This window comes from Artibeus jamaicensis, unplaced genomic scaffold (assembly GCF_021234435.1).
Source record: "Artibeus jamaicensis isolate MK-2021 breed Jamaican fruit bat unplaced genomic scaffold, CSHL_Jam_final contig_415, whole genome shotgun sequence".
In the NCBI taxonomy this organism is placed as follows: domain Eukaryota; kingdom Metazoa; phylum Chordata; class Mammalia; order Chiroptera; family Phyllostomidae; genus Artibeus; species Artibeus jamaicensis.
Window position 1 is genome coordinate 34,691,304 of NW_026521823.1, and position 25,781 is coordinate 34,717,084.

The 25,781-nt window shown below is 40.5% G+C and overlaps 1 protein-coding gene across 1 annotated transcript in view; it reads right to left on the reverse strand.

Annotated features, from left to right (window-relative positions):
• Positions 1 to 25,781, reverse strand: part of UGGT2 (UDP-glucose glycoprotein glucosyltransferase 2) — a 117,208-nt gene that overhangs the window by 59,538 nt on the left and 31,889 nt on the right. The window contains exons 7-15 of the mRNA XM_037132502.2: positions 25,238 to 25,310; positions 23,002 to 23,102; positions 20,316 to 20,415; positions 19,941 to 20,001; positions 15,456 to 15,547; positions 11,632 to 11,782; positions 8,420 to 8,539; positions 7,481 to 7,566; positions 6,840 to 6,975 (exon numbers count right to left, since the gene is read on the reverse strand). Of these exons, the coding sequence (XP_036988397.2) occupies positions 6,840 to 6,975; positions 7,481 to 7,566; positions 8,420 to 8,539; positions 11,632 to 11,782; positions 15,456 to 15,547; positions 19,941 to 20,001; positions 20,316 to 20,415; positions 23,002 to 23,102; positions 25,238 to 25,310 (920 nt within the window). The remainder of the gene's footprint in view (positions 1 to 6,839; positions 6,976 to 7,480; positions 7,567 to 8,419; positions 8,540 to 11,631; positions 11,783 to 15,455; positions 15,548 to 19,940; positions 20,002 to 20,315; positions 20,416 to 23,001; positions 23,103 to 25,237; positions 25,311 to 25,781) is intronic.

Consider the following 25,781-nt stretch of genomic DNA (forward strand, 5'->3'; position numbering starts at 1 on the left):
CACCTCAACAAAGCCAATGAAATTTTCTTTATAAAGAGACATTCTGGGGAAAGAAACTTCCAAGCAGAAGAAACAAGTAAGTACAAACACCATTAGGTAGCATTTTGATAGAATCCATTAAGAATATTCTTTTTAGTCCCAATTCGCTTAAATCAATATTGCCAGAGACAAGCCTCACATTGTAGTTGACAGAATCCCCGTGTTATTCCTCATAATGAGAAACTGGCATTCTTCTTTGTTTTCCTTTTATTGCTGTTAACTTTGTAACCGATTCCTTTAGGAAGCACAAGTCTGTAATTAGATCACAATTTAGTTTTATGAGCTTCTCTATATACAGGTGTTTTCTCCTTGTATCAAAGCGGAACACATGATTCTAATAACTAAAAAATAGTGAAAACTTCGGGTTTCACAGTAAACATAATTAGGAATTAAAAATTAGATGTCTGAATGAAGCAAAAATTATATATGGAAAATCTTTGAGATCAGTCATTTAACTAATCATTTATTTTAAAATATTAGATATTCGTAAGGTAGCCAGAATGTCTTGCATAAGCTACTTAGATACATAAAAAAAGCAATCTTCTTTTATATTCTTAAAATTTTAACTGCTGGGTAACTTGGTAAGCAAAACTGAATGCACAGAACATGATGTGTGAATAACAAAACGGAGAATCCCCACGAACAGACCACGGGACCCGGGACCCGGGACCGGAGCATGGCCAGCGTGGGCCCAGCACCGCCTCCCTCCCAGTCCCCTCGCCCTCTGCTTCGGACTTGGGCATCACCGGGTGTGTGTGTGCCGTTCCCTCACCTTTTAAGTTCTAGAGTTTTACCCAAATGTACTCCCATGCACTATGATATTTAGCTTTGTCTGTTTCTGAACTTTAAAGTTCATGGTAACATGTTAGCCTTCCGTGTCACTATGCTGATACACACATGCTGTTGCATATCATTTTCCATTCATGGGAACAGACTGAACTTGACCCATCTGTTTTACTACTGATCTGTATCTGCATGCACGTGTACACACGCACACACTCGTTACCCTGCGTGTTGTACTCTGGATTCTGCTAAGGATGGCCTCAGATGGCACAGGTACAAGAGTTTCTCTTGGGGGCGCGGGGGCTTAAAGAGTTTGCAGAATTAACGTCAAATTTTGAATACTACCAGATGGTTTTCAGTGTGCTGTGCCAATCCAAACTTTTCAGGCAGTGTAACAGGGTAAAGGTATTCCCACGGGTCTACATTCTGAACGTAAACTGCCAACCTTCCTAATTATAGCCAAATTGTAGGGTATAAAATAATTATTTCAGGGAAGTCTTCCTTTCTGTTTTTCTTATTTCTGAAAAAATTATCTTGCTTACTTGCCAGTAGTTGTAATAAATATTTACTTACCTCTTTAATTTCAACTAAATTTTAATTTACCATTGATGTATCCTCTTGTATTTAAAAAATCTTTTATGTATTTTTTTCTCTGAGATTGTAATTTTCTTTTTGATTTGTAGGAAATCTTTATATAATGGGATATAAATCTTTTATTGATTATACACATAGCAAATACTTCTTCTGCTTGGAACTTATTTCCCCGTTATGATATCTCTTTTTTAAAATTTTAATTGTAGTTCAAGTGCAGTTTTTTTCGGTTTCACTTATATGTAGCTAACTTTACTGATATTTTCTTTCAGGCTCACAACTTCTAAAGTCTATCCAGAAACCTCTCTCTTCCCTTTTGGTCCTAATTTCTTCTAAAAGTTCTAATGCTTTGTTTTTCACACTGAATTTTTAAGCTATCCAAAATGATGTTCACGCAGGGGATGAGCCCTTAGGCCTGCACTGTGATAATCAGCTGTCCACCCCCAGCAGCCAGAAGTCCACTCTGACTTACTGCGACGTCACTTCTGCATTTCGATTCCGAGTCCCCACCTGTTCCCGACTCCGGTCTATAAATCCTTCCCTTGACCAAGACCATGCTGTCTGCATAGAACTTTATAGATGTTCTCTGGAATGGCCAGACACGTCACTTCACTCCTCCTCCAGAGATGCACAGCAGTTATAGGTCTTCACTCTTCCATACAAATTCTATTTAATTTTTTAAGTCTTACTGAGGTATAACTAACAAATTAAATCATGGTATATTTAATACAACATGATGACTTGATAAAATCCTGTGAAAGGATGACCAACATCAAGTTAACACAGCCATCAGCTTATTCATTTTGCTTTTTTGGCAGGAGCACTCAGACCCCTCTCTTAGTAAACGTCAACCACACAACGTAGTATTATTACCACCCAGAGCCCCACGCTGCCCGTGGGATTCCCCGGAAGGTATGACTCTCACACCTGACAAGTGTGTGCCCTCTGACCGATGCTGCATGTCCCTCATCCTTTGGCAGCCACTTTCCTACTCCGTTTGCAAGAGTTCAGCCTCTTTAGATTCCACATGTAAGTGATAGCAAACATTATTAATCTTTCTCTGTCATATATTTCACTTAGCATGATGTCCTCTGGTTCATCCATGTTGTTGCAAACAGTGGGATTTCCTTCTTTAAGGCTGAATAATATCCTGCAGAGTGTGTGTGTGTGTGTATTTTCTATATCCATTCATCTGTTGATGGCCTCTGAGCTTATTTCCACACCTTGGCTATTGTAAATAATGCTGCAATGAACCTGGGAGCACAGTAATCCCTTCGAATTCTGATCTCGCTTTCTTTGTACACACCCAGAGGTGGCGTTACTGAGTCGTACTGAAATCCTCAATTTTTGGAGGAACCGCCAGGCGGTTTTCCATGGAGCTCCACCAGTTCACATTCCAAAAATTCAGCGACCATCTACGCATGGGTTTATTTCTGGGTTCTTGATTTTCTGTTCCAAAAATCTATGTTGTCTGTTTTTATGGCAGTTCCACGCTGTCTTGATTACTATAATTTTGTAATATTAATTAAAATCAGGAAGTGTTATGCTTCCAGCTTCGTTTTTCTTTCACCAGACTGCTTTGGCTATTCCCAGTCTTCTGTGGTTCCATATGAATTTTAGGTTTGTTTTATCTATTTCTGTGAAAAATGTTACTGAAACTTTAAAAGAGATTGCATTAAATCTGTAGATTGCTTTGGGTAGTAAGGACAATTTAACGATCAATTCTCCAATCCAAGAACATGAAATATCCTTCCAACTTTTTTCTTTTCACCTTTCCAACTATTTGTCTCTAATTTCTTTCATCAATGTTTTATAATTTTCAGTAAAAAGATCTTTTACTTCCTTGGTTAAATTTATTCCTAAGTGTTAGATATATTCTTTTTTGATGCTACTGTAAATGGGATTGTGTACTTAATTTCTCTTTCCAATGGTTGTTAGTGTACAGAAGTGCAACTGAATTTCATATCCTGATATTTTACTGAATTCATTTATTAGTCCTAACAGATTGTTTGGGTTTTCCATGTACGAGATCACGTCACATGCAAACAGACGACTTCTTTCTTTCTGACGCCAGTGCCTTGTATTTATTGTTATTGCCAAATTCTCTGGCTGGGACTTCAAGACTATGTCGAATCAGAGCAGTGAGAGGGGGCATCACTGTCTTATTCCTGATCCCAGAAGGAAAGCTTTCATCTTGTTCCCGCTGAGTATGATGTTCGCTGGGGGCTTGCCACATGGTTTTTATTATGCTGAAGTACATTCCTTCTCTACCCAATTTGTTGAGAGTGATCATAAAAGGATGTTGAATTTAGTCAACTGCTTTTTCTCCATCTACCGAAATGATTATATGATTTTACTCTTCATTTTGTTAATATGGTTTATCACGTTTACTGATTTGTGTACGTTGGACCACCCTCCCATCCCAGAAATAGATCCTACTTGACCGTGGTGACCCTTTTAAAGTACTTTGAATTCAGTTTGCTATTACGGTGTTGAGAATTTTTCATCTGTGTTCATCAGGGATATTGGCCCGTAACTTCCCATCTTGCAGTGGCCTTTTCCGGCTTTGGGAGCAGGGTGGTGTTGGCCTTGTGAAATTACTTTGGAAGTGTTCCCTCCTATTTGTTGGACAAGTCTGACGATTGGCATTAATTCTTATTTAAATGTTTGGCAGAATTCACCAGCGAAGCCATCTGGTCCTTACAACTTTTCTTTGTTGTGCTTTTTGATTACCATTTCAATCTTCATACTAGTAAATGATCTTCAGATTTTCTATTTCTCCCTGATTCAGTCTTGCTAGGTTCTTTCTAAGAATTTTCTTCTAGCTTATTGAATATTTAGCTTGTGTACAACTTTCCATGTTTTTATATCCATTCTTCTCCTATGCTTGCTTATGTTTCATTCCCTCATACTTACTGTAATTTTTGATGTAGGGGGTTAACATGTGTCAGCTTGCTATTCGTCTCCTATGTATCACATGTGCCTTTTGCTCACTGCTCTTCCTTTACTGCTTGCTGTCTTTTTTGTGCTTAACTGATATTTCTTAGTGCATCATTCCAACTCTTCTTTTGACTTTTCAACTCTATTTTTAACTTCAGTTCTTTGTGCTTACTCTAGGAATTGCAACATATGTACAAACTTATCACTATCTACTTCTATCAATCCTAACTTAATATTGTACATATATAGAATTAGTTTCAAAATAGATGCATTTCATCCTCTGCTCCTTTGTACATATGCATTATCATCACACATATTACATCTGTATATGTTAGAATTTATGCTTTGTTCAACCTTCTGTAACTCAAAGGGAAGAGAAAAACACAGCCTCCCGTGTTGACCCGGCATCTACATTTCACCCTGTCACCTCTTCCTGCGGATCGGAGTGACCACCTGGCACCATTTCCTTTCGCCCCGAAGGGTTTTTCCTTCGGTACTTCTCTGAAGCAGCAAGGAATTTTCTGTCTTTATCTGTAAGTGTCTTTACTTCACCTTTTTGCAAGTACCTCAGTTCTCGTTGAGTGCTAAAAAACAGACTTACTTCATACATATATTTTGTCCAGTGTTGTAACTGCTTACTATCGGCTGGCTAATCCACTGACGGTTTCTCCATCATGGCCAAGACTCAGAGAAACTTTTCACCTTCTCAAATACCTATTTTCATCAAATATTCATTAAGTATGTAACATTTTTTTTAATCTTAAATTTGCAAGGTAGGGACAAAAAATTAAATTGTTTCTAAGTTTGCATAGCCACTGGGGAGCTGAGTTATTAAGTCCTACCGTTTTATTAAAAACACTGTACTTAGTCTACCAAATTTCCCTACCATATTTCTCGAATCTTCATATATGTTTACTATGATTTTGACCTATTGTATTTCCCCTCTCTCCTGGTTGTATTTTTCAAATTATTTAATTTAGATCAAATAATCTGCTCACTGAAAGTAATGAAACGGTTTTTAAAACTTTATTAATTCATGTATTTTACTAGAAGTCTAGACTTCACTCAGATTACTCTAGCTTAGTAAATCTAAAGGGGACACTGCACTCCCAGGGAATAGCAGTGCCGCTGCCACACTGCGGGCTGCGGGGGATTCTAACTACGCCCCGTCCGAACAGTCCCTCCTCAGCTTTTCCCTCTCCTTCTTCCTCTGGTTGTTCGGCACAACTTATAGGCTGTAACATATTTAATGCTTACTTTTATGCTGCTTTCTACTGAACCCAGTGGTTTCACGTGAAATTCAGTTTTTGAAGAGAGTACAGTATTGTGCTAACATCACAGTAGATCATTCAAAAGGTGAGCAACTCAAAACTATGCCATCATGCTAATTAATTAACATCTGATACAAGATGCTCACAGAACAGTGATTCAACAGAAGTAATTAAGGAAACTTAGGTAAAGGTAACTTTGAAAGGTCTTCACGTTTCTTAGTTTTGGAACAGCACATTGATCCTTTTATAATAATGAAGTTGGACTTTATTATAAATAAAAGATATGTCAATCTGACCAAGCACCTTATAAACTCTTAACATCCATCAGTAAAACCAACAGACTGGGGCACAATATCGACAAGTACTCCGGGCGCTGCTGTATTACTGAATAAATGAACTCTGGTCACTGCAGGGTAGGTAGTTTCGACACCCCAGGAGCATGAATTAATGAGGAAGTTAGTGGTTTGTGAGGCAGCTACGGAAGGAAGAGAGTAGAACATGGACAGTGCTTTGGTAATTTCCTCCTCAGTGTGGAGAGAAACCAACCCTGTTTACAATGGCTGACACACCAAAGACCGATGAATTTGAAAATGAACAGAAATGGTTTTTTAAGCTATAACCAGACAATTTTTAAATACTTTTATATTTTTTCACGACAGACTATAGTAGTTTCAAAACCTCAACTATGAAATAATCTTCCTGTCTCTACTCTTCCTTTCTCTGGCTCTGAACCAGTTTCCAACTTTTTCCCCCCATTTCTTTGTCAGACTCAGTTTCAGTATTATTACCATTTCCACCCCAATTTATGGTCATAAAGTGATCTCCTTCTCCTTTGAAATTCTATACAAAGTATCTATATACTGTAACATTTAGAACATTCCACTTTGTCATTTAGAATTTATTTTTCTATTCATGGTTTTACTCAAAATTTGTTCAAGAATTCTTCCCTGACTCATCATTTTCTCTGAACTTCTTACTGGCGAGGTAAACCTAAGAAAGTGCATGTATCTTGGTAGAGCCTCAGATGCACAATTTTTAAATTAGGGACAATATTGTGCACTTTGGTTGGGAATTGCAAGAATCAAATCCACGCTGCATTAATCCTCATGATAGTTTTTATAAACTTTGAAAAATAATATGAGGATAATCATAATTATAGTAATGCAAGAAACCCACTCTACATTCTAAATAAATACGCCCAATGCATAAACTCACATGTGCGATGGATTTGAACGCTTGTGAGACGTCATACTCCTCCGCAACGTAGTTGAAAGCCCGCCAAAGCGCAACTCCAGCATCCCTCGTTCCGTCAACCTTATCATCCGTATTAACGATGAACACAAAACCAATTCTGGAAAAAGAAGATCCGTGAGGAATGTCACAACTACCCCTTGAACCATGGAGAAACTATGATTTAAAAACAGATGTGAGACTATAACATCTAAATGGAAAGATTGTGTCAGTAAATGGGGAAATGGAAATATTTAAAAGGGTTTGATCTGCCTATTCACCGAAATCCTCATATCTGATGGATTCCTCCAAAATGTACACCATCTGGTGGTAACATTATGGAATGACCATGTTTTTCTGAGGGGAGGAGAAAACTCTTATCACAACCACAGGGAAATGGATTCATCTTTAAGTTCCCGAAGTGATCAGATTCTTCTCTCAGGAAGATACACAAGATCACTGGGCAGCTCTGATGGGCCGAGTCTGTAAAGGTACCCACAGCCCCACTGGGTCGGGCACTGGGGAGAAACCACTGCTTTCACCCCAGACTAACGCCCTGCCGCACAACACGAACACCGCTGGTCTCCCTCAGTGGACGGTGTGTTACAAACTGATGACTACCGTACCTGAGAGGAATCTGATGATAATATAACGCTTCAGCAAGTTTTATAAAATCCAAGGTTTGTTCTTGAGCAGGATCAAGAAACAGAACCTAAAAGAAAGTAGATAGTCTAAAGTCATTATTTGTTTTAACACTTCAGAATTTCCATGAAATTCAAGTTTAGTCTATACAGCTAAAAGTATACAACTCAAGGTTCTTAAAAAGAAATTTCTAGCATTTCTACAGAATTTTAAAGCCATCAAGCACATGTCTACATTGTGCCTCCATCTGTTAGTTTTACTGACTGACGTTAAGGAACCATTTCTAGAAGCTGCACATCCAGTTACAGTCCCACACAGAACTTAATAACATATGACTCGTTTTCTTTTCGAAGCACACCATAAAATAATTATTTTTTACAAAAGGGAAATATGTTGTTCTAAATGTTCAGTGGATTTTCTAAGTTTTTAAAAGAGGAAATAGCAATAGAATTTTGAGCCCCTCTATCAGCATTAATGTAACTGACCACTCTAGGTTGATATAGGAAATAAGATTTTCACTTTCTATACAAAAAAAAGTCCTAGGTGTTTCTCCATAGTTAAAATTCTATAAGGCTGTTTATGTTGTACTGATGAATTTATATTCTAAGACGATAAAATGGTATTCATGTATTTTTCCATGAAATGAACGAAATCTTGATCCTACAGAAGAAAGAAAATGTAGAAGCAGCCGGTCAACTTCACACTGGCATTAGGAAGGTGTGGGGGGGCTCCGTGGCCAGAGGCAGGTCAGCCACACTGCGAGCTTTGGACGCCCACTCAGCCACATCGGTCAAGGATGTTGCATCGGGCAGCTATTTCCTTCCTTATTCCTCAGATGCCCATTCGCCAAGAGCAGGGGCATCTGAAAAGAGCGCTGATGTCTTCATTAAAATGTATGCAAAATGTCAAAATATGAAACTCACCAAGTTATGAAAATTACGCCTTATGGAAGGTATTTTTCCAGGGAATACTTGTTTCAGAAGTTCCTGGCAACTTGCAGGCCAGGCAGCATAGAAACCGTCACTTTCTAAGTCGTTAATCCACTAGGAAAGAATACAGAAGTCTGTTCAAGCTGTATTAACACTCAAATCATTTTCAAAGGTAGACTTCATTCTGTCGAAGGACAAGTGGAAATACAGTTTTCCACACTGGACTGATTAAGTACAGGATGTCAGTTGAAAATTCTTTAATTAAGGAACATGTCACAGGCAACAACTTCGTATTAACATGGCGTTTTACATGAAGCCTTCCCCCCAAATTGCTGACTCCATTTTATTCATGTTTTTTTATATTAAAAAATGAAACTGTATCAAAATTACTCTCCATAAACCACTGAAAAGAGATAAATCCTTATCAGCAGTACAGGAGACAACAAGGCCCTCTGCCTCCCCTCTCAAATTTAAAGGCTTGGACATACAAAAATTAAATGCCTTGTAAAGTTATAGAATATATACTAACTAAAGTACACTGAAAAAATAAGGCAAACTCAAAATAAAATACAGTGTAAAAGAGATGAGCAACATGGGCCAAAGGTATAATATAGATACAGCTTCAAGTTATAAAGAAAAGAACAGGACAATGCAAAACGTGAAGATGATCAGGTGACTTCCGCAGAAACCCAGACATGAGTTTTTTTGGGGGTCTACCTATGAGGCAGTGGTTTAGAGAAGACAGAATTAAATACACAAAGAGAAATGAGAGACAGGGAGGAATCCCGGGGATTCACAGCTTGCAGAAAGGAACCCTGTGTCAACACAGAGCAGACTCTGAGGGGAGGAGACTTGTCCGAACCAGAGGGAAAGAAAGTGGAGTGGGAAGTGTGTCTCGTGCGAGGCACACTTCGGAGGGCACGCGGCGTCTGAGGAGGAAACACATGGACAAAGCCCACGTTAGCGGTGGACAGGGGTGACGGAGATCTGGGACCAATCTATTTCCACAAGAATCTGTCCCGGTGGCACTGAGACAGAAGGCAGAACCCCGGCCTCCCTGGGAAAGTCAAGTAATAGGGTATCTTGTTTGTTTTTCTGGTGCAGTTCTTGCCCAGATGCAAAGGTAATGGGAACACTTCTTTCTTTAAAAATTATTTATTTTTAGAGAGGGGAGAAAGAGGGAGAGAATCATCGATGTGGGAGAGAATCTGATCAGTTGCCTCTCTCATGCCCCCAACTGGGGCCCTGGCCTGCAGCCCAGGCCTGCGCCCTGACCAGGAATCCAGCTGGCGACCTTTCGCTTTGCAGGATGGTGCTCGTCCCACTGAGCCACATCGGCCAGGGCTGGGAAGAGTTGTAAAGGTCCTCACAACAGGCCAGGAATCCACTGTGAACTGGAAATCTCTGGAAACTCAGTCGTCAGTTCAGATTATTATCCTTCTACGGGAATCCTGGGCCAGAGGAGAAGGTACCACACAGAGGACGTAAATACCTGGTCCCCTTGGTGACCAGTTATATTACTTTTTTTAAGTGAGAAACTGGCCTTATGCTTTATGTATCAGTCCCAATGAACTTGATAATGATGGAAGGTAGTCGCAGTTAATGTGAATCCAAACAACTGGACGTGTTTATCTAAAATGCACCTCAGACCTGCTAACAAGAAATTCAGGACAGGCCCTGGGAATCCCTATTTAAAACAAGTGCCCTAGGTGATTCTTATCAGCGGCACTAAAGTTAGAAAACTATAGCCATGGCCTATTTATAGCATGGTTATTGGGTTAATTAATTAGCTGATATCCTGATCCATTTGGAGAACTACTGAAGTCACTGTACAGGTCCAGAGAGACTGAAGTGCCCACTTCTTTAACATCAGGCAAACTTAGAGGCAGCAACAATGACTGGAAGAGTGGCCACACCACGCTGCACACAGAACAGGCACTGATGGTTAATGACCTGCTTGTTAGTTCTGCTGGTCGTAATTCTGGTCTTTGCACCTGCTGAGCTACCAAGACACTGAATGACTTGTCCACTGAATGGCTAAGAAAGTCGAAAACTCCACCCTTACACAGAAATCACGAAAAACTGGAAAAATCTGTGGGAATCAACATTAAGAACTATGAAAACTAATCAAAAGCACGCAGCGACCTTGGGAATGCACATTAGAGAAGGGCAGAACATTAGAGAAGGGCGGAACCCAGAAACAGTGAGAGCCCCAGGACTGAGACCAGCCATGTGGCCCATCTAACACACCCCTTCCCAAAACCCTGGGCTCCCAGGCTCAAACTTCCCTCGCAGGCAGCACTGTGCATGTGCCGTCACACACTGAACTAAGAATGTCCCGCACAGCTCCACTAGGAGCAGATCCTTGGAAGCCCACACCTGGCTCCCTCTGGACTCCGCCCCACGCCCTCTCCCCCTCTGCAGATATTACTTTGTATCTTCTGCTCTAAAAAGTCATGACCACAAGTATAACGATGTCTAGGCTTTTTGAATCCTTTTAGCAAATCACCAGACTTGGTGGTGCTCTTGGAGACCCCGACACATGTGTGAGTTAAAATGTCACCTAGGGTAGTTACAGAAAGCTTCTCTCGGGAGGTACAGCCTCGAGGTGAAGTGTGAAAAAGAAAGAGTTCGCTGGGTAGAGGGAGGGGAATCCGCTTTCCAGGCAGGAGATAAGGAACAGTGGTGAAAAGAACGTTTCACCCTGAGAAATGGAAGGAAGGAGTAAACCGTCCAACAGCCTCCTGGGCCACGTGAAGGGGTCTGTGCTGCAGCCGAGGGCGGGGGTGTGACCAGATCTCAGACACTTTCCTCGACTGTGTCCCACAGACCCAAGTCTAGGAGGGCGCTGGCGTTGGTCCAGGCAAGATTTTCATTATATTCTGGCGGCAGCCTTACCGTCCCCAGATTTGAACTATCTGGGGTTTTCTCATTGCTGCTGTTCATGCGGTAATTTTGTTGTTCTCATTTGGGTTGTTTTACCTTTAAAGCTGGGACGGAGACTGAACCAGCGAGTGGGCGCCCTCGAGAGGAAACGCAGAGAATGCAGGGAGGGTGAGAGCAGATGCAAGCGTGAGGGGGTACATCAGTATTTTTGCCTTTTCTTCTGAGTTCTGCTACACCACCTCTTTCAAACTGCTTAAGTTTATTCTAAAGCCTGACAATATTTGGTTTTATTTGAAACGAGGAATTACATGAATACTTACTATTATTGAAGAATGCCTAATGTCTAATACATAGTTACTGTCTCTAACGCGTGAATTCAATGTTAAAAATTCGCTCATGTCTTCTCTGCTGACCCCGAGTTTCCGAAGGCCGTTCATCCTCTTTCCTTCCAGCTTCAGCATGTCCAACATACTTCACGTTTAAAGAAAAGAGACAAATTTTATTTTGATTTGCCAACATTTAAAAACATCCTTTAAAGTTGATAACTTTTTCACAGCATTAAAAACAAGCTTCACTGGTATTTTTATCAATAGCAGGAAAACATACAATTATTAAACTCCTTAACAAATAAGGCAAGGAGTTCTAATTAGTTATCCAGGTTGAAGTAGAGGGTTCTTTGTTTTTTGTGTTTAGTGATTAACGAAATCTTATCTGAAAGATAAGACAGCAAGGAACAAGGTGTATTGATTAGATTCCTTACCAAAGAAGCAAGAATATGCTCTCTCCTGAGCAAGCCAGAAATGAAGGGAAAAAAAAGTCACTTTTTTGATAAATCTACTGCAAAAACAAGATCAAACATGACCTAAATTATAAAATTAGTACAGAGAAAGCCCTATTAAAGCATGAAGTTCACATCTGTTTAGAATACATAGTAGTATTTCTAATTTATATACAATTTGTTAGCTCAAACATGACAGAATTACTGACAAAAATAATATTAATAAATAACCCTATTGCCTTCGCCTTTCAGAAATGAATGGAATAAGAATTAAGCAATTCATAAATTTTAAAATACAGTTTCCAGGAAAAACTAGAGATGCACATTTAAAAATTAGAGATTTTTCAACCCCTTTAGTCTAAGTTTTCTCACTTATAAAATAAAAATTTTGGATTAAAGCTTTATGATGTTCATTGATCAGACACCTTTTATACAACTGAATTTAAATATTCTCCATGGTTTTGGAGCTGCCATCTTTGTTATTCTGGGCTAGTTTCAAAAGGAAACGAACCCTTAACAGGAAAATCAGTTACAGGTGCACCGGCAAACGCACGAGACCCCAGGCTTGCTGCCACCTGCTGTGCGTCCCTGTCTGTGTGCCAGGTCCCGCCAAGTCCTCGCTTCCCCTTCCACGTACAGAGAGCAGTCACGGTCACTTCATAGGGTGTCCGTGTCAAACTCAGTGACCGCCGGGCACACGGCTGCCCTCGGCCAGCGTTAGCCTCTTCCTTGCTCTTCCTAAATGAAGAATTTTGCAAACTGATTTTAAAAAACGGTTCTTTAAATGTGCTAGGTTTATTTATTAATAAAATGCCTTCTATTTCTGGACTCCTAAATAATTCTCATGCTTCTCTTTTAAATACATAGTTACTTCCTTTAGGTTTGCTGGGAACACTTTGCTGGCTTCCGCTGCCCTTGAGATACGCAGCCCAGACCCCCCCTGGTCGCACCGGACCCTCGCCCACCCCAGTGGCCCATTTCCTCTGCCTCGTCTTCATGCCCCAGTCTGGCCACAGCAGCTTTTCCTCTTCTCTAACGCGCCATGCTTGCTGAGACTCCGCTCCCCCACCTGCCTGATTCATCCTTTGACTCTCACGTTAAATGTCACTTCCATGGAGAAGTCTGAACTCTGCTGTTTCCAGGTTCCACAAGAACTAATGTATAAACTCCCAAAGTGCCACCCTTTACCTTCTATAAAACTTCTCACGCTGTAATTATTTAACGTTGGTTATTCCACTGGACTGTAAATTTCACTTAGGCAAGACTTCCATCTTGTTCACCACTACGCCCCAAATATCAAGTGGTTTCTACAGACTAGTAGGCACTCCAATTGTCACTAAAGTGAATTTTAATATCCAGTTGATTTCATAATATTGAATTTTAATGTTGCTTGCATGAAAAATACATATTTACCAAGAGGTCAACAGAATTCTGAGGCAGATGACTTCATTCAGATGCAGAGAAATATGTGTACACAAGAGGGGCTGTCCAGCCCCCTTTGCCAGTCCTTTCTCTGGTGGTTGTCTTGTCTGTAGTGGCAGGACTCCAGCACGGACAGGCTGGCTGTCCAAGTGGGTGCCGTCCACGCAGTACCAGTTGCCAGGACCAGTTTCTGCCTGTTCACAAACATGCTGAGGGGACTGCTTAGAGATAAAGATGTGCTCGTGGTTCTGAAACGGCTAGAAAAGGCACCGCTGACGGAAATCCTCAGCTTTACCTGGCCCTGCGCCCTCCTCCCTGTTCACTGCCCTGGCCTCCTGCCGTCTCAGCCTCCCCGGGGGCTGCGGGGGAGAGGAGGCCTTGGGCGCGACCTCCATCGAACCAGCACTGCCCTAACCCGTGAGGCTCTGGCTTCTCCCTCTGTTTCCAGGACCAGAGGAAGAGGGGCTGGGCCGTGGGGTACGGTACCAGCTCCCACAACCCAAAGAGGAGATCAGAGACAGGAGGCAGGGAAGACGAGCAAAGCCCCCGCCTCCCAGCTGTGTATTTCCCCCGCGTGGACCCCTGTGCAGACCCAGACAGAACTTCAGTGACAGACACTGTCTTCTTCCAGTAACAACCTCTACACATTTTACCTGCACGTTCTGATCGTCCTCTGAGAACCTCTTTGATTGTTTGTGTGGTACTAAAAATGTCAGAAGTGTAACTACCTGCACGCATCTTGTTTTCCTCTAAGGAAGCTGCAGCAGCTCCCACTGATCACCTCGATGAGGAGTGAACATGAAACACACACCCTGCCTCACACTAATTACCAGGTGGGGGGGCCAAGGGGGTTGTATTTCTCGAATAACCTGCAGCCTCTTGACACGACACAACACCATGTCTCTGCTCTGAAAATCTCCCCTTCCATCAACACAGAAACTTCCCACAATCTGCCTGTCATCTCAGGACTTTTCCAAACCTGTTCTCACTGTTCCTGAGCACGAATGTAATTTCTGTCCCTCTGAAGTCTACAGGCCAGGAGCTAACAGCTGCCGTTCTTGCGACCCGAGGTCCCAGGATCAACGGAATAGAGAGAGAAGCCCCATTAGAACTACCGACTCCTGCTTCTCAGCCTTCCCCATGTTTTCCTAGATATTTCCAAACTGGTACGAAAATACAATAAACAATTTAAGTCAATAAAACATATTCAACTGAATTCACAATGAATGTCTGAAATAAAGTACTATGTTACAAAATTCATTTTATACTACAGATATTAATTTTTAAAGTATTTTTATTTTACAAAATTCATTTTATATTCCAAATATTAATTTTTAAAGTACTTTTATGCTTCTCTTTAAAAATAAAATAAATGCAATTGATTTCTCTTTTTCTGGCCCATGAATGATTTATGAGCCAGTGGCGTGAATAAAAGACTATCTAATTCTGCTCCAGAGCATTTTTGAAATTTTTTTTTTACATACGGAGATAGTAGTACCCTGAATTCCGTGATTCCAATTTCCTTTTGAACAGATACAAGCACTTTAAATTCTCCCGGTTAATCTCCTTCCTCTGAAGAACCATCTCCCATCCCTCTGGTTCCTTTCTGGAGGGCAGCGCCCTGGCTGCTGGGACGCTCCCCTGCTAAGGGACAAGCCTCCGCTTCAGGGAAGGGCAGTTTCAAACAACCGGATCAGTCCCAGTTTGAGGCTTGGGAACTCCAGGTCCCCAGCTGGAAAACGCCCCCAAGGTCTCTCCCAGCACCTATGTTCTGAGACACTTACCAGAGCATTCTATGAACACAACAGAAACCTTTTATCCCATCAAAATTGCGTGTGCTTTACCTTTAAAGTGGTTATTTGAATTTTGACAAATACTAAATTCAGGGCAGTATTTCCTTTTACACAGGCCACAGTTAGTTTGTATCAAGAATTCCATACTTACCTAAAAGGGTCATGGGCATCGACGTCCACATGAAGGCCATTTATGTACAGACAAGCATCCCCCGGGTGGATTTCGAATCGGTTGATCAGCTCCTTGAAATGGAGAACAACAGGTGACCAAGTCACACAACCACAGAGTCAGACAGTCAACGTTTCAGGCTTTGCCGGTCATGTCATCTCTGCTGCAGCCACTGGACTCTGCCCTTGCAGCACGAAAGCAACCAAAACAACACACCCACATCGGCACAACGAGACTCCGGTGAGGCTTTTATCTGTTAGCACTGGTGGCAGGCCAGACCTGACTTCCAGGTGGGCAGAAGTTTGCCCACCCTGATCTAGTGACGGGCATCTGGGGACAGGCTGGAGACACAGAGACCTTTGATTCTGCAATATGATGTGATATTAAAAGTTCTAAGGCTCCAATGATGACCTACCTCCTATACTCTATATATTGTGTGTGTGTGTCCACACTTGCACACTGAGAATCTGACAGCTGGCACATTCCTATTCTTCAATCCCGGGACTCAAAACCTTGGTGCATGTATAAATGTTTGGAGATCACTCTAAATTCATGAAGGTTCCCTGTCTTCTCATTCAGTAACTGTTGCTCGAGTGCCGACCGTGTGCTAGAAACAATTGCAGGCACTGGGGCAGCAATAATAGTAAAAAGGCGCCCTACCTGCCCCCAGCACAGCACGGGCATTGAGGCCGTGGCAGGGAGTCAGTCTACTGTGGATCTCAGTCCTGCTGCTCACTAGTGGCAAAGTCTGGACAAATTCACTTGGCTTCCCTAAGTCTCAGTTTTCTTATCTGTGTAATAGGGTACTGGTATCTACCTCACTGGTCTGCTATAAAGTTTAAATATATACCTGTGTCTAGTTAAATTTATAGTACTCACATATAAAGCCTTTATTATTACTATTATCAGTGTAGGCAAATTAATTTAGGAGAAAAACAATTTTAAAGCAGTGCATTTTAAAGTGATCACATGATAAGTGCCCTAATAGAGACTGGTATAAATTATTCCACAAAGACAGACAAAGAAACTAACTTGAGGAAAGTCGGAGAAAAACTCACAGAGGTAAGTGTTTCTGTTTATCATTCACCACGATGGGTGAAGTACACACATGGGAGGGAAAGAGGAACCCAATTTGTAACACGGCAGAAAGTATTTCCACCGGATTTACACAGAACACTGGCAGAGATTAAACCCTCACGTTCGAAGGTCCGAAGGCAACACCCCGGTTTGTCTTCAGCTCTGTGTCAAGCTCTCCCAGCACTTCATCTGCTTTAGGCCAGTCATTCGGTCATTCATAGTGGGAAGCACCTAAGCACACAATGTCCCCTAAAGTGCTAACCCCCTCAGGGACTTTTAAGCCAAGCACAGCTCTTTGAACGAAAGATGCTCAAAAAGGGTAATAAACTGAACTTCATTGCTGAAACACTGTCAGTCCATTGGAGGTTAACAATGACAAATTCTTCCTCCTTCCCCCAGAGACATGCCCTTAAATCCTGGCAAATTACCCGGGGGGTCTGATTTCCGGCAGCCTTTCTCAAATCAAGGCTAAGCAGTCAGTCTGCAGCCATGGGGTGAACCAGACATCCCAAAATCCTCCTTCTAAAAGGAAACACGAAAACCACTAGATTAAAGTATGAAGAATGGACATTCTAAATGAATGGTTAGCTTTTAAAAGGAAAGGTTTCTCCTAAGGGCAGAGAAGTGGTAGAAATACAAGTCCAAGGACACAAACAATTTCAGGTCCCTAAGGCCTGGGTTTGTTTCTGTTTTTGTTTTGTTTTAATTTATTTATTTTAATGGTTGTTCCAGTACAGTAAGGCCTGGGTTCTTCAGGGCTAGTCTCAAAAGGACAGGAAGCAAAGCCCAGGGCTCACCCCCGGCAGGGAAGAGGGTGAGAGACAGCCCTGTGCTGTGCGCAGGCCGGAAGAGCGGCTGTCGGTGAGAGGTGACCTAGAAAACAGAGTGCCCTGCAGAACCAGCTCGGAAACCTGTGGATCTCGTCTTGGTTGGGAGGAACAACGAGTCTTCCATAACGATTCATTGCCTCTGGTTTATCTTCAAAGGCGTTTGAGGCTAGATTCCTCACTATTTTTTAGGTCCAAAAAACATGCACAGACTTAATTCACGGTGGAATTAAGTTGGGAGTGATCTTAGCCATTGAGCAGAAACAAATATAAATCCCTACAGAGACATACAACTTCATTTAAAAAAAAAGAGGGAAGAATGTATTGTAACATCTTTACAACCAGTGGGACTGGGCCACTACCTGATGCTCCACATTTCCTCAGCTGACCGGCTGAGGTTTGAATGGTGACTTGGGTTTATGAACAGGTCTGGAGGTCCCGAGACAGAAGCTAGATGCATTCTGAATGTAAAACCTGAAGTCAAGTCAGATATAAAGCTAAAGATAGGAAAAATTTTTTCCAGGATGTGAACAAAAAAAGATTCTAAAGGAATGTGTTACAGGGGAACTTTCAGGGAGGTTATTCCGATGAAGGGAATTTTTCTAGAACTGTGAAATTCTCATATATTCTAAGTAATCAGTTGACAAAATTAGGAAAGGCTTGAACTTCTTTTTGGATTAGTCTAATCCTTATTTAGCTTTTACATTTAAGTATGTCACCTGTTTTTTATGTAACTATGCAATTAAAACAATGTTTCTTTCACGCTGCTGAAGCAAAATTCAGAAGTTGCCAGACTACCTGACCATATTCCCATTTTTTTCTTCCTAACAAGAAAATGGCATGGAACGTAATGCAACTGTGAACAATAAGACACACACACTGGTTTGAAAACACCGAGAGCAGCTTCTGGCTGATCTCTGAGCAAAATAAGGGCTGTTACCTTAAAAGGTAAAATCTGGTGTACTTCGGAGTTGATGCTGTTGTCTCCCGAGTAAACCAAACCCAAATTCACCTGTACAACCTCAGCACAGTCAGAGTTTCTGACTAACTTTTGCTGAATTCCAAGTCACAACTATATAAAACCCTACACGAAGAATCCTTATGCTCATTCCAGGACCTTCTCCTACCTGGTCCTCCGGCCCCTCTCATGGCCCATGGAGGTAACTGTTCTACACTCGCCCCCAGTTTTTGTTCATCCTCTGGGAACCCTTTATGCAAATACTAATACCTACACATATGTATCTTGTGTTGCCTGCTTTCTCTCTCACACACACACACACGCACATGATAAAGTTACCAAGAGAATTCACCATCAAACCTTGACTATTATAAATCTGGTATCTCTGTACAACTTTGATCTGTATTTGTCTTATTGTGAGTGAAAACAGATCATCGTTCTACACATTAAAGTCCATTATTATTTCTTTTGTGTGTGGTTACCTCTGGTTTACATGCTTTGCATAAATCACACTCTTGCTGTGCATAGTCGAGATGTAACGGCCACACACCTCCGGGTGATCACGTGCTCACTATGTGTGCTCAGTGATACTGCAAGGGGCTTCCTAAGACTCCTTGACCTTCCAGTCACTACTGCCCTCCTTCCCAGGATGGGAACCCCAGTTTGTTCAGTTACCACCCACACCCCCAAGCGGTAGGAGGTAACCGGACCTTCTGGTCCAAACACACTTTCCCAAGATTAAGGACATGAAAGCCACCATCATCATCCTCATTTTTCCTCCGAGTGCCCCTGAAAGAGGCGGCCAAAGAGATGACAATACAGGGTCGTGATTATCTAGCTTACTGATTAAGGTCAAGATCTCTGCACCAGGGTGAACCACCAGGATTGAGGCCTTAGTGGGATGCACGTGGTTGATACCATCTTCCTGCCTCCTCCTACTTCGCATTCCTATCAGAAGCCTGGAGCTGTGGCGGCAATTTGGAACCATAAAAGGAGAAAACCATGCCTGCGGCCACCCATTTAAGACTTCTTTTTATGTGCGAAAAAACACTTTTGGCGGCCCTGTGCATCTGGTATTATATTACTTAAAACCAAACGTGTCCTATGCCATAAAGTGAGGCAATGTTCTAAGCACCCCACAAATGTTAACGCACTTTGGGTCATTTGGGATCTTTAGGTAATTTAAGAAACCATTTGGCAGAACCTTACCAAACTACCAGTCACTTCTGTCCTGCATACTATAGGATTCTAGTAATGTTCCAATGACCTAAACTTGACTTGGTCCTCAAGTTTTTAAGCAAAACTAATTGTGAGAAACAAGAATTAATAATTTATAGCCTTTAATGTTTACCCTGTGAAGAAAGCCATACTACAGGAACAAAAGGTTTGGAGTACAGGGTGGACGAGGAGGTGAGACCCACAGCAGGAAAGATTGGGTAGAGTCATACACTGTATGTAGACAGTACAAAAATGGAAAAACTGGAATTGTTTTAATAATCAAAAATACAAACAAACATTTTCTTTTTTGTATGAAAACTGAAGACCCAAAGTCTGAAACAGTGATAAGAGCACAGTAAATTCTTTTAAGAAAGAATTCAAACAAACCTGCTGATTTTTCTGTATTTCCTTCTTCATATGTTGATTTACAGCAACTTTGGTCAGAGTCCTGGGAAAACAAATATTGGTATAACTCATTCCTCCTTTATGTTCAGGACTAATCTGTAGTTCCAGGTAATAGAATAGTTTGTGTGAGAAATTCACACCCCTAAAGTCTTCATATATATACATGTATGTGTACAAGCCAGTATTCTATTCTAGTAAAAAACCAACGTGCATAAGGAAGAAAGGCCCTGATTTCATAAGCATTGTATATACTAGAATTAATTGATATCATTAGGTTAAGTGAAATTACCTATTTTCATAAAATGTATGTAATGGAAAGAATCCTGGCTATAATCAAACTAATAAACTTTATTATACCTGGCTTTTATGGGGAAGTTCTGTGAAATGTCCTTCATTACTTTTAAGGCATCATAAACTGGAGCGGCCGTTATTTGAGAAGCTGCTTGAAAACTAAGATCTGGAAGGAAAAAATACCATTAAAAAAATCTAGCATAATGTCATACCTTTATAAACATTTCCATGTAATTTATTTAACCCTTCCAGCTACATAATCTTGTATAGACATGTTAACACTCTTAGAGTTATCATTTTTCAAAAATTTTAAATGGAACGTAGCACTTATTTCTAATTAAGATAAACTTTACACTTTTATCAATCAGTAATTATCATTTAATACTTAATACTTGCTTTCCTCAAATTACAGTATAACAACTTCAGAATGAGATAGATGAAAATAAATGCTGATACAAAGCTATTTTTATCTATATTTAGGTTAAATAAACAGGCAAGAAAAGGCTTTGATACAAAGAATAACCAAAGGAAGGAAAAAAAGAGTTTGAAGAGCCAATTCTGAAAAGAACATTAAGGAGGACCTAATGTGTTTAACTCGGTAAATATGAAACATTCATTTTCTCTTTCAGTATTGTTCTCCTTTTATACTACAATAAAGATAAAATCCTAAACTTAGCATTGTTTTACCTGAAACAACAATTCTAGGGAAAGAAAAATGTGTGTAGTCAGTCTTCAATGTGCTAGAAGCGGAGCAGCCTTAATATTCTCACCAAAAGAAAGTATCTCAGACACAAGAAAGAGCTCGACAAATACTAATGAATGAATGAGTGAATTAACAGCAAAATAACAAGTGAGACCTTTTATGTTACATTTCTGATCATTCCATTGCTGCTAAGGGCAAAAAATAACTAAATAAAATTTAAAAAAAAAAAAAATAAGGAAGGAAGGGAGGGAAGAAGGAGGGAAGAAGGGACGGAGGGAGGGAGGAAGAGAAAAGAAAAGGAGAGAGAGAGAAAAGGGCACTGGTCACTGTCCCTGTCTTGGGAATGTGCTTCCTTTGGCTTCTGTACTGCTCTCTTCCATCTCTCATCATCCCACCATGTCTTCTCCGCGGGCACTGCTGTCACCAGCACGGAGTGAGCAATGAGAACAGGGTCCCCTGCGCCTTGTACGTGCGCGGAGACGAGCACCACCATACCCCGCCCTGCACACTGATTTGGTCACCTACCCTTTCAGTTAGCACTACTTGTGTGTGTGGCCCAGGATGGCTATGAATGCAACCCAACACAAAATCGTAAATTTACTTAGAACCTTTATTTTGCTCATCAGTTTTTGTTAGTTTTGCGCATTTCATGCGTGGCCCAAGCCAGCTCTTCTTCTTCCAGTGTGGCCCAGAGACACCAAAAGGTTGGACACCTGCTTTATACTATGATTTTCAGCCTTCTAAATCCTCTTCTTTTACCTTAAGAATTTTATATTCACCCCACTAACAACCCTTATCATCTGGATAAGTCACAATCCCTTCCAGTCAATCATTTTAACGCCAGTCTCGTCATTCCTGGGCCCCACATTCCAGCCCCGCACCTGCTTGCACGCTCTGTGTTTTCTCAGGCTTACGGCTGGAGATCCCGAAGTCCTCTGGGACTCCTTCCACCTCCTCCGTGTCTGCCCGAGCCGGCTCTCCCGCCTGCACCTCCACCATAGTCCTCCTCCAGCCTCTGGTCCCTCGATTTCAGTGATGCCTTAATTGGATTTCCTGCTTCTAGTCTGTCCAACTGTATCTTACACAGACACTAGAAAGGTTAGTTAAAACGGAGCTGATGCTGCGTGTTCTCCGTTTACAAGCCTTCAGAAACACTCTATCACTTGCAATTTTCTGAATCCTGGGTCCCTGGCAGAGCATTTTGAAGGTAAAGCAGACTGGCACCTGCCCAAAGCTGGAGAAGCTGGGAGACATCAGTAGTCATTTGTGTGTGCATTAGTTTCTTCTGGGGGTGATGAAGACACCCCGAGACTGACTGTGGTGACGGTTAGAGACCTCTGAAAACGCACTACAGCCCACTGAACAGTCCACTTCAAGTGGGTAAACTGCACAGCATATCAGCTATGTTTCAATAAACTGTTATATTTTTAAAAAGTCGAGAGATGTGATAAAAGTTGTGGATCACACAGAAAAACAACATGTCCCCATGACCTACAAAAGCTTACAAATAATGAAAAAGAAAATTACAAGTTGTAAAGGACTCATACTTCAATCCTAACCAAATTCTGGCCACAGAAGTCCCGCGTTTGGGATGCCGGCCCAGAAGCTGCTCCAAGTTAACGGAGCAGCGGGCAGTGGTTAGTCTACCACAATCCAATTGCTACACAGCCGGAAACTGGATTTAGTCCTGACCTCTCCTGGCCTACCAGTGAGAATTTTTCATCAATGTTACAAATTCCTGAAATGCTATTTACTGCTTCAGGTGAACCTATAAGATAAATTAGTGTATACTTTAAAAAGAATCAGATAATATCAAATAATCACACTTATGTAAACTTTAAGTCTTACAAACAGAAATACAATTTGCTGGATGGAGAGAGTTTTAATTAAATATTTCCACAAGGAATAATGTAGTAATTTATATTATTTACATCACAGTTATTATTACTTTCCATTAAATAATTCATATCATGTTAAATCAAAGCTTATTTAATAATAGAACAGAGGTCAGTGACCGAAGTGCCGCATCGAAGCTGACCAAACACTCACCCTGTAGCTCCCAGACTTTCAGAGGCGTCATTTCCTTGTTGCTCTCAATCAGGTACGTCTGGAACGCCGTCAGATTCTCTCTGAGAGCTGAATACCTTTCTCTGTGTTGGGATATTAAGTAATGTTAATTATCACCACCGACTACGAATCATCATGTAAGCAGTGTGTTTTTGAAATGAACTCTTCCTGATAGTTAGATACAAACTAATTGTTCATCGTTAAGAGGATAAATCATGATGCAGAACTATAGATGCAGAACTTAAATAAGGAGGAAGATATATGTCTACTTTTTTCAATACACAAAACAAAACCTGGAGAGATACAGCCTCCCTCGATTGTTAACATGGTAACATCACTATGAGAGGTCAAAGGTGAGGGCAGAATTATTAGTTTTTATGCTATATAGTTTTTATTTTAACACTATAAATTAATATTGCTTTTATACTTTAAGATAAATACTATTTCATAAGGAAAGACAATAATATTTTCTATACACTCTCAGAGTCTACTCTATTTCTGAAAAGTTCCATGTTTGAAATGAATAAAAAGCGTAAGATAATTTTGCCTAACATGAAATATATCTAGGTATCCTGTAGACAGCGCCAAATAATGATGCAGAATGACATTTTACTATATGTATAAAGTATAATCTTCTCTCTCTCATGAAATCAAGACATAGTACCGTTTCGGATTTAAATAGAATTCTTAAAAATAAAACGTTAGCTTCCATTACAAGTTATAAAATATGTATTTTCAGCAGTAAAGAGAAATGAAGATGATAAAAAGTGAAAAATGTATTTACTGAAACTCGCCAGTGTTACAGATAACAACAGACAAATACACCCCAGGGTCCCTGTCTGCAGTTCAATGACAGGGTGGGGCCGCATCTCACAGGAGCAGCAGGGCTCACGACGACGACTGGGCTCGTGATGAAAAGGCAGCGAACCTCAGAAAAGCTCACTACCAATCACATTACCCCTCGTTTCTCGAACCTTTAAGTTATGGAATAATAATTAAGTTCATGAGAGCTATCATACTGTTTTTCATATTTAATCATATTCTTACATTTCAATGTTAAAATCATTTATGTAATTCAGGCAAAAACACATTATTCATATGTTGATACCTTAAAGCAAAGGTTTTTTAAGGGGTTGGGGGGCTTGCCTAATGAGGAGTGGTGTAAGAACTGACTTTGAGTAGTTCCTCTTAAAAAACTAATGTCCAAAGGCTTTTTGGAGGATGCACAATTTATTCCCATAAAAAGTCCTATTTAAAAAAAAAAATGAAACTATGGATTCCAAGATAGTAAATGCAGCTGAAAATGGAATAAAAACATTTTGTTATTTACTAAATAAATACCTTAATTAGAATATGTTTTATCAGAATGTGTCTAACACATTACTTAGAATAAGTATGTTTACAACAGGCACTGACTTTTTAAGCCCCTAAAGTACACCCCTTGGGCAACACAGTGTAGAACTGTAACCCAGTCTTCCGTGTAAACTAGCACAGTCTCCAAAAAACGGTCCCTTTCTCCCCACAGTTTACTCACCACACGTGCTGGGAGCATCCTTTATAGATACTTGCCGCACTAAATGAGAACTAAAAATACTAAAGAAAAGCAGTCCTTTTCATTAATTTTGGCCTTACAATGGAATCATAAACTTTCCCTTGTACAAGTAAGAGAAAGCGCACAGACCACCACAGTGACCCCCATGCACGAGTATTCGGAGAGCACTCACCGGCCTACTCCTGTCTTCGGTTAGTGAGGCAGGGGAAAAAAGGAAGCACAACTTTAATTTCTCAACGTTTAGTCACATGTGGGCATGAAATTAATACCAGGTGTTAAAGGTTTTTAATACAAAAATCTGTGGCACAGAAATTTAGGGAAATCATTTTCTCTTTTTTTGCGGTGTTAAAATTTTTACATTCTTCGTACTAAATATTAACCATGATTTTTATAACCTATTATATCTATAAAAAGATTCTACAAAGTTTTGATTTAGTTTTTTGTCAGAAATAACTTTGATCATTTTCAATTCCTATTTTCTCATACTTATACAGCTGAGTTGGAGATTACCCTTCAATTTTGTGCTTTCTTGCATTAACTGTGCATTACTTTCATAATACATAAAAATAATTACATCTCTATATTTAAAATATGCCAACACAGCATGTTCCTTTAGAAACAAACTTAAGAGTATAATAATATAACTTTATTTCATTTCATATTTACTTTAGTTTCCCAAAGAGAAATCCTTGAACTTCGTTTGTTTCAACTTCATCTTCAACAATAGCATTAGCCACGGCTATATTTTGGAAAAGAAAAAAAAAACATTTTCAGAATGGGAAAAGAATATGTGATCAAATATTAGAAGAACTAAAAAGGAATTATATTCCATTTGTTTCACCTGGTCTTTCCTTCATGATCAGCTCAATGACATGTGTATAAGCAGATGCCTGCATGCCCGAGTGTGCATTTTTAATTTTGATTTATTTTTCATTGGATTTATTGGGTGACACTGGTTAATAAAATGTAAAAAATTTCAAGTGTACAGTTGTATATAACACATTATCTGTATACTGTGCCATGTGTTCACCACCCAAGGTCAAGTCTCCTTCCATCAGCATTTATTCCCCTTCATCCTCTCCTGCCTCCCCTCCCCCTTCCCCTCTATTAACCACCACACGGTTGTGTCTATGAGGTTTTTTAAAAAAACTGAACTGAGGTGATATTGGTTCATCAAACCATACAGGTTCCAAGTGTACAACTCAACATA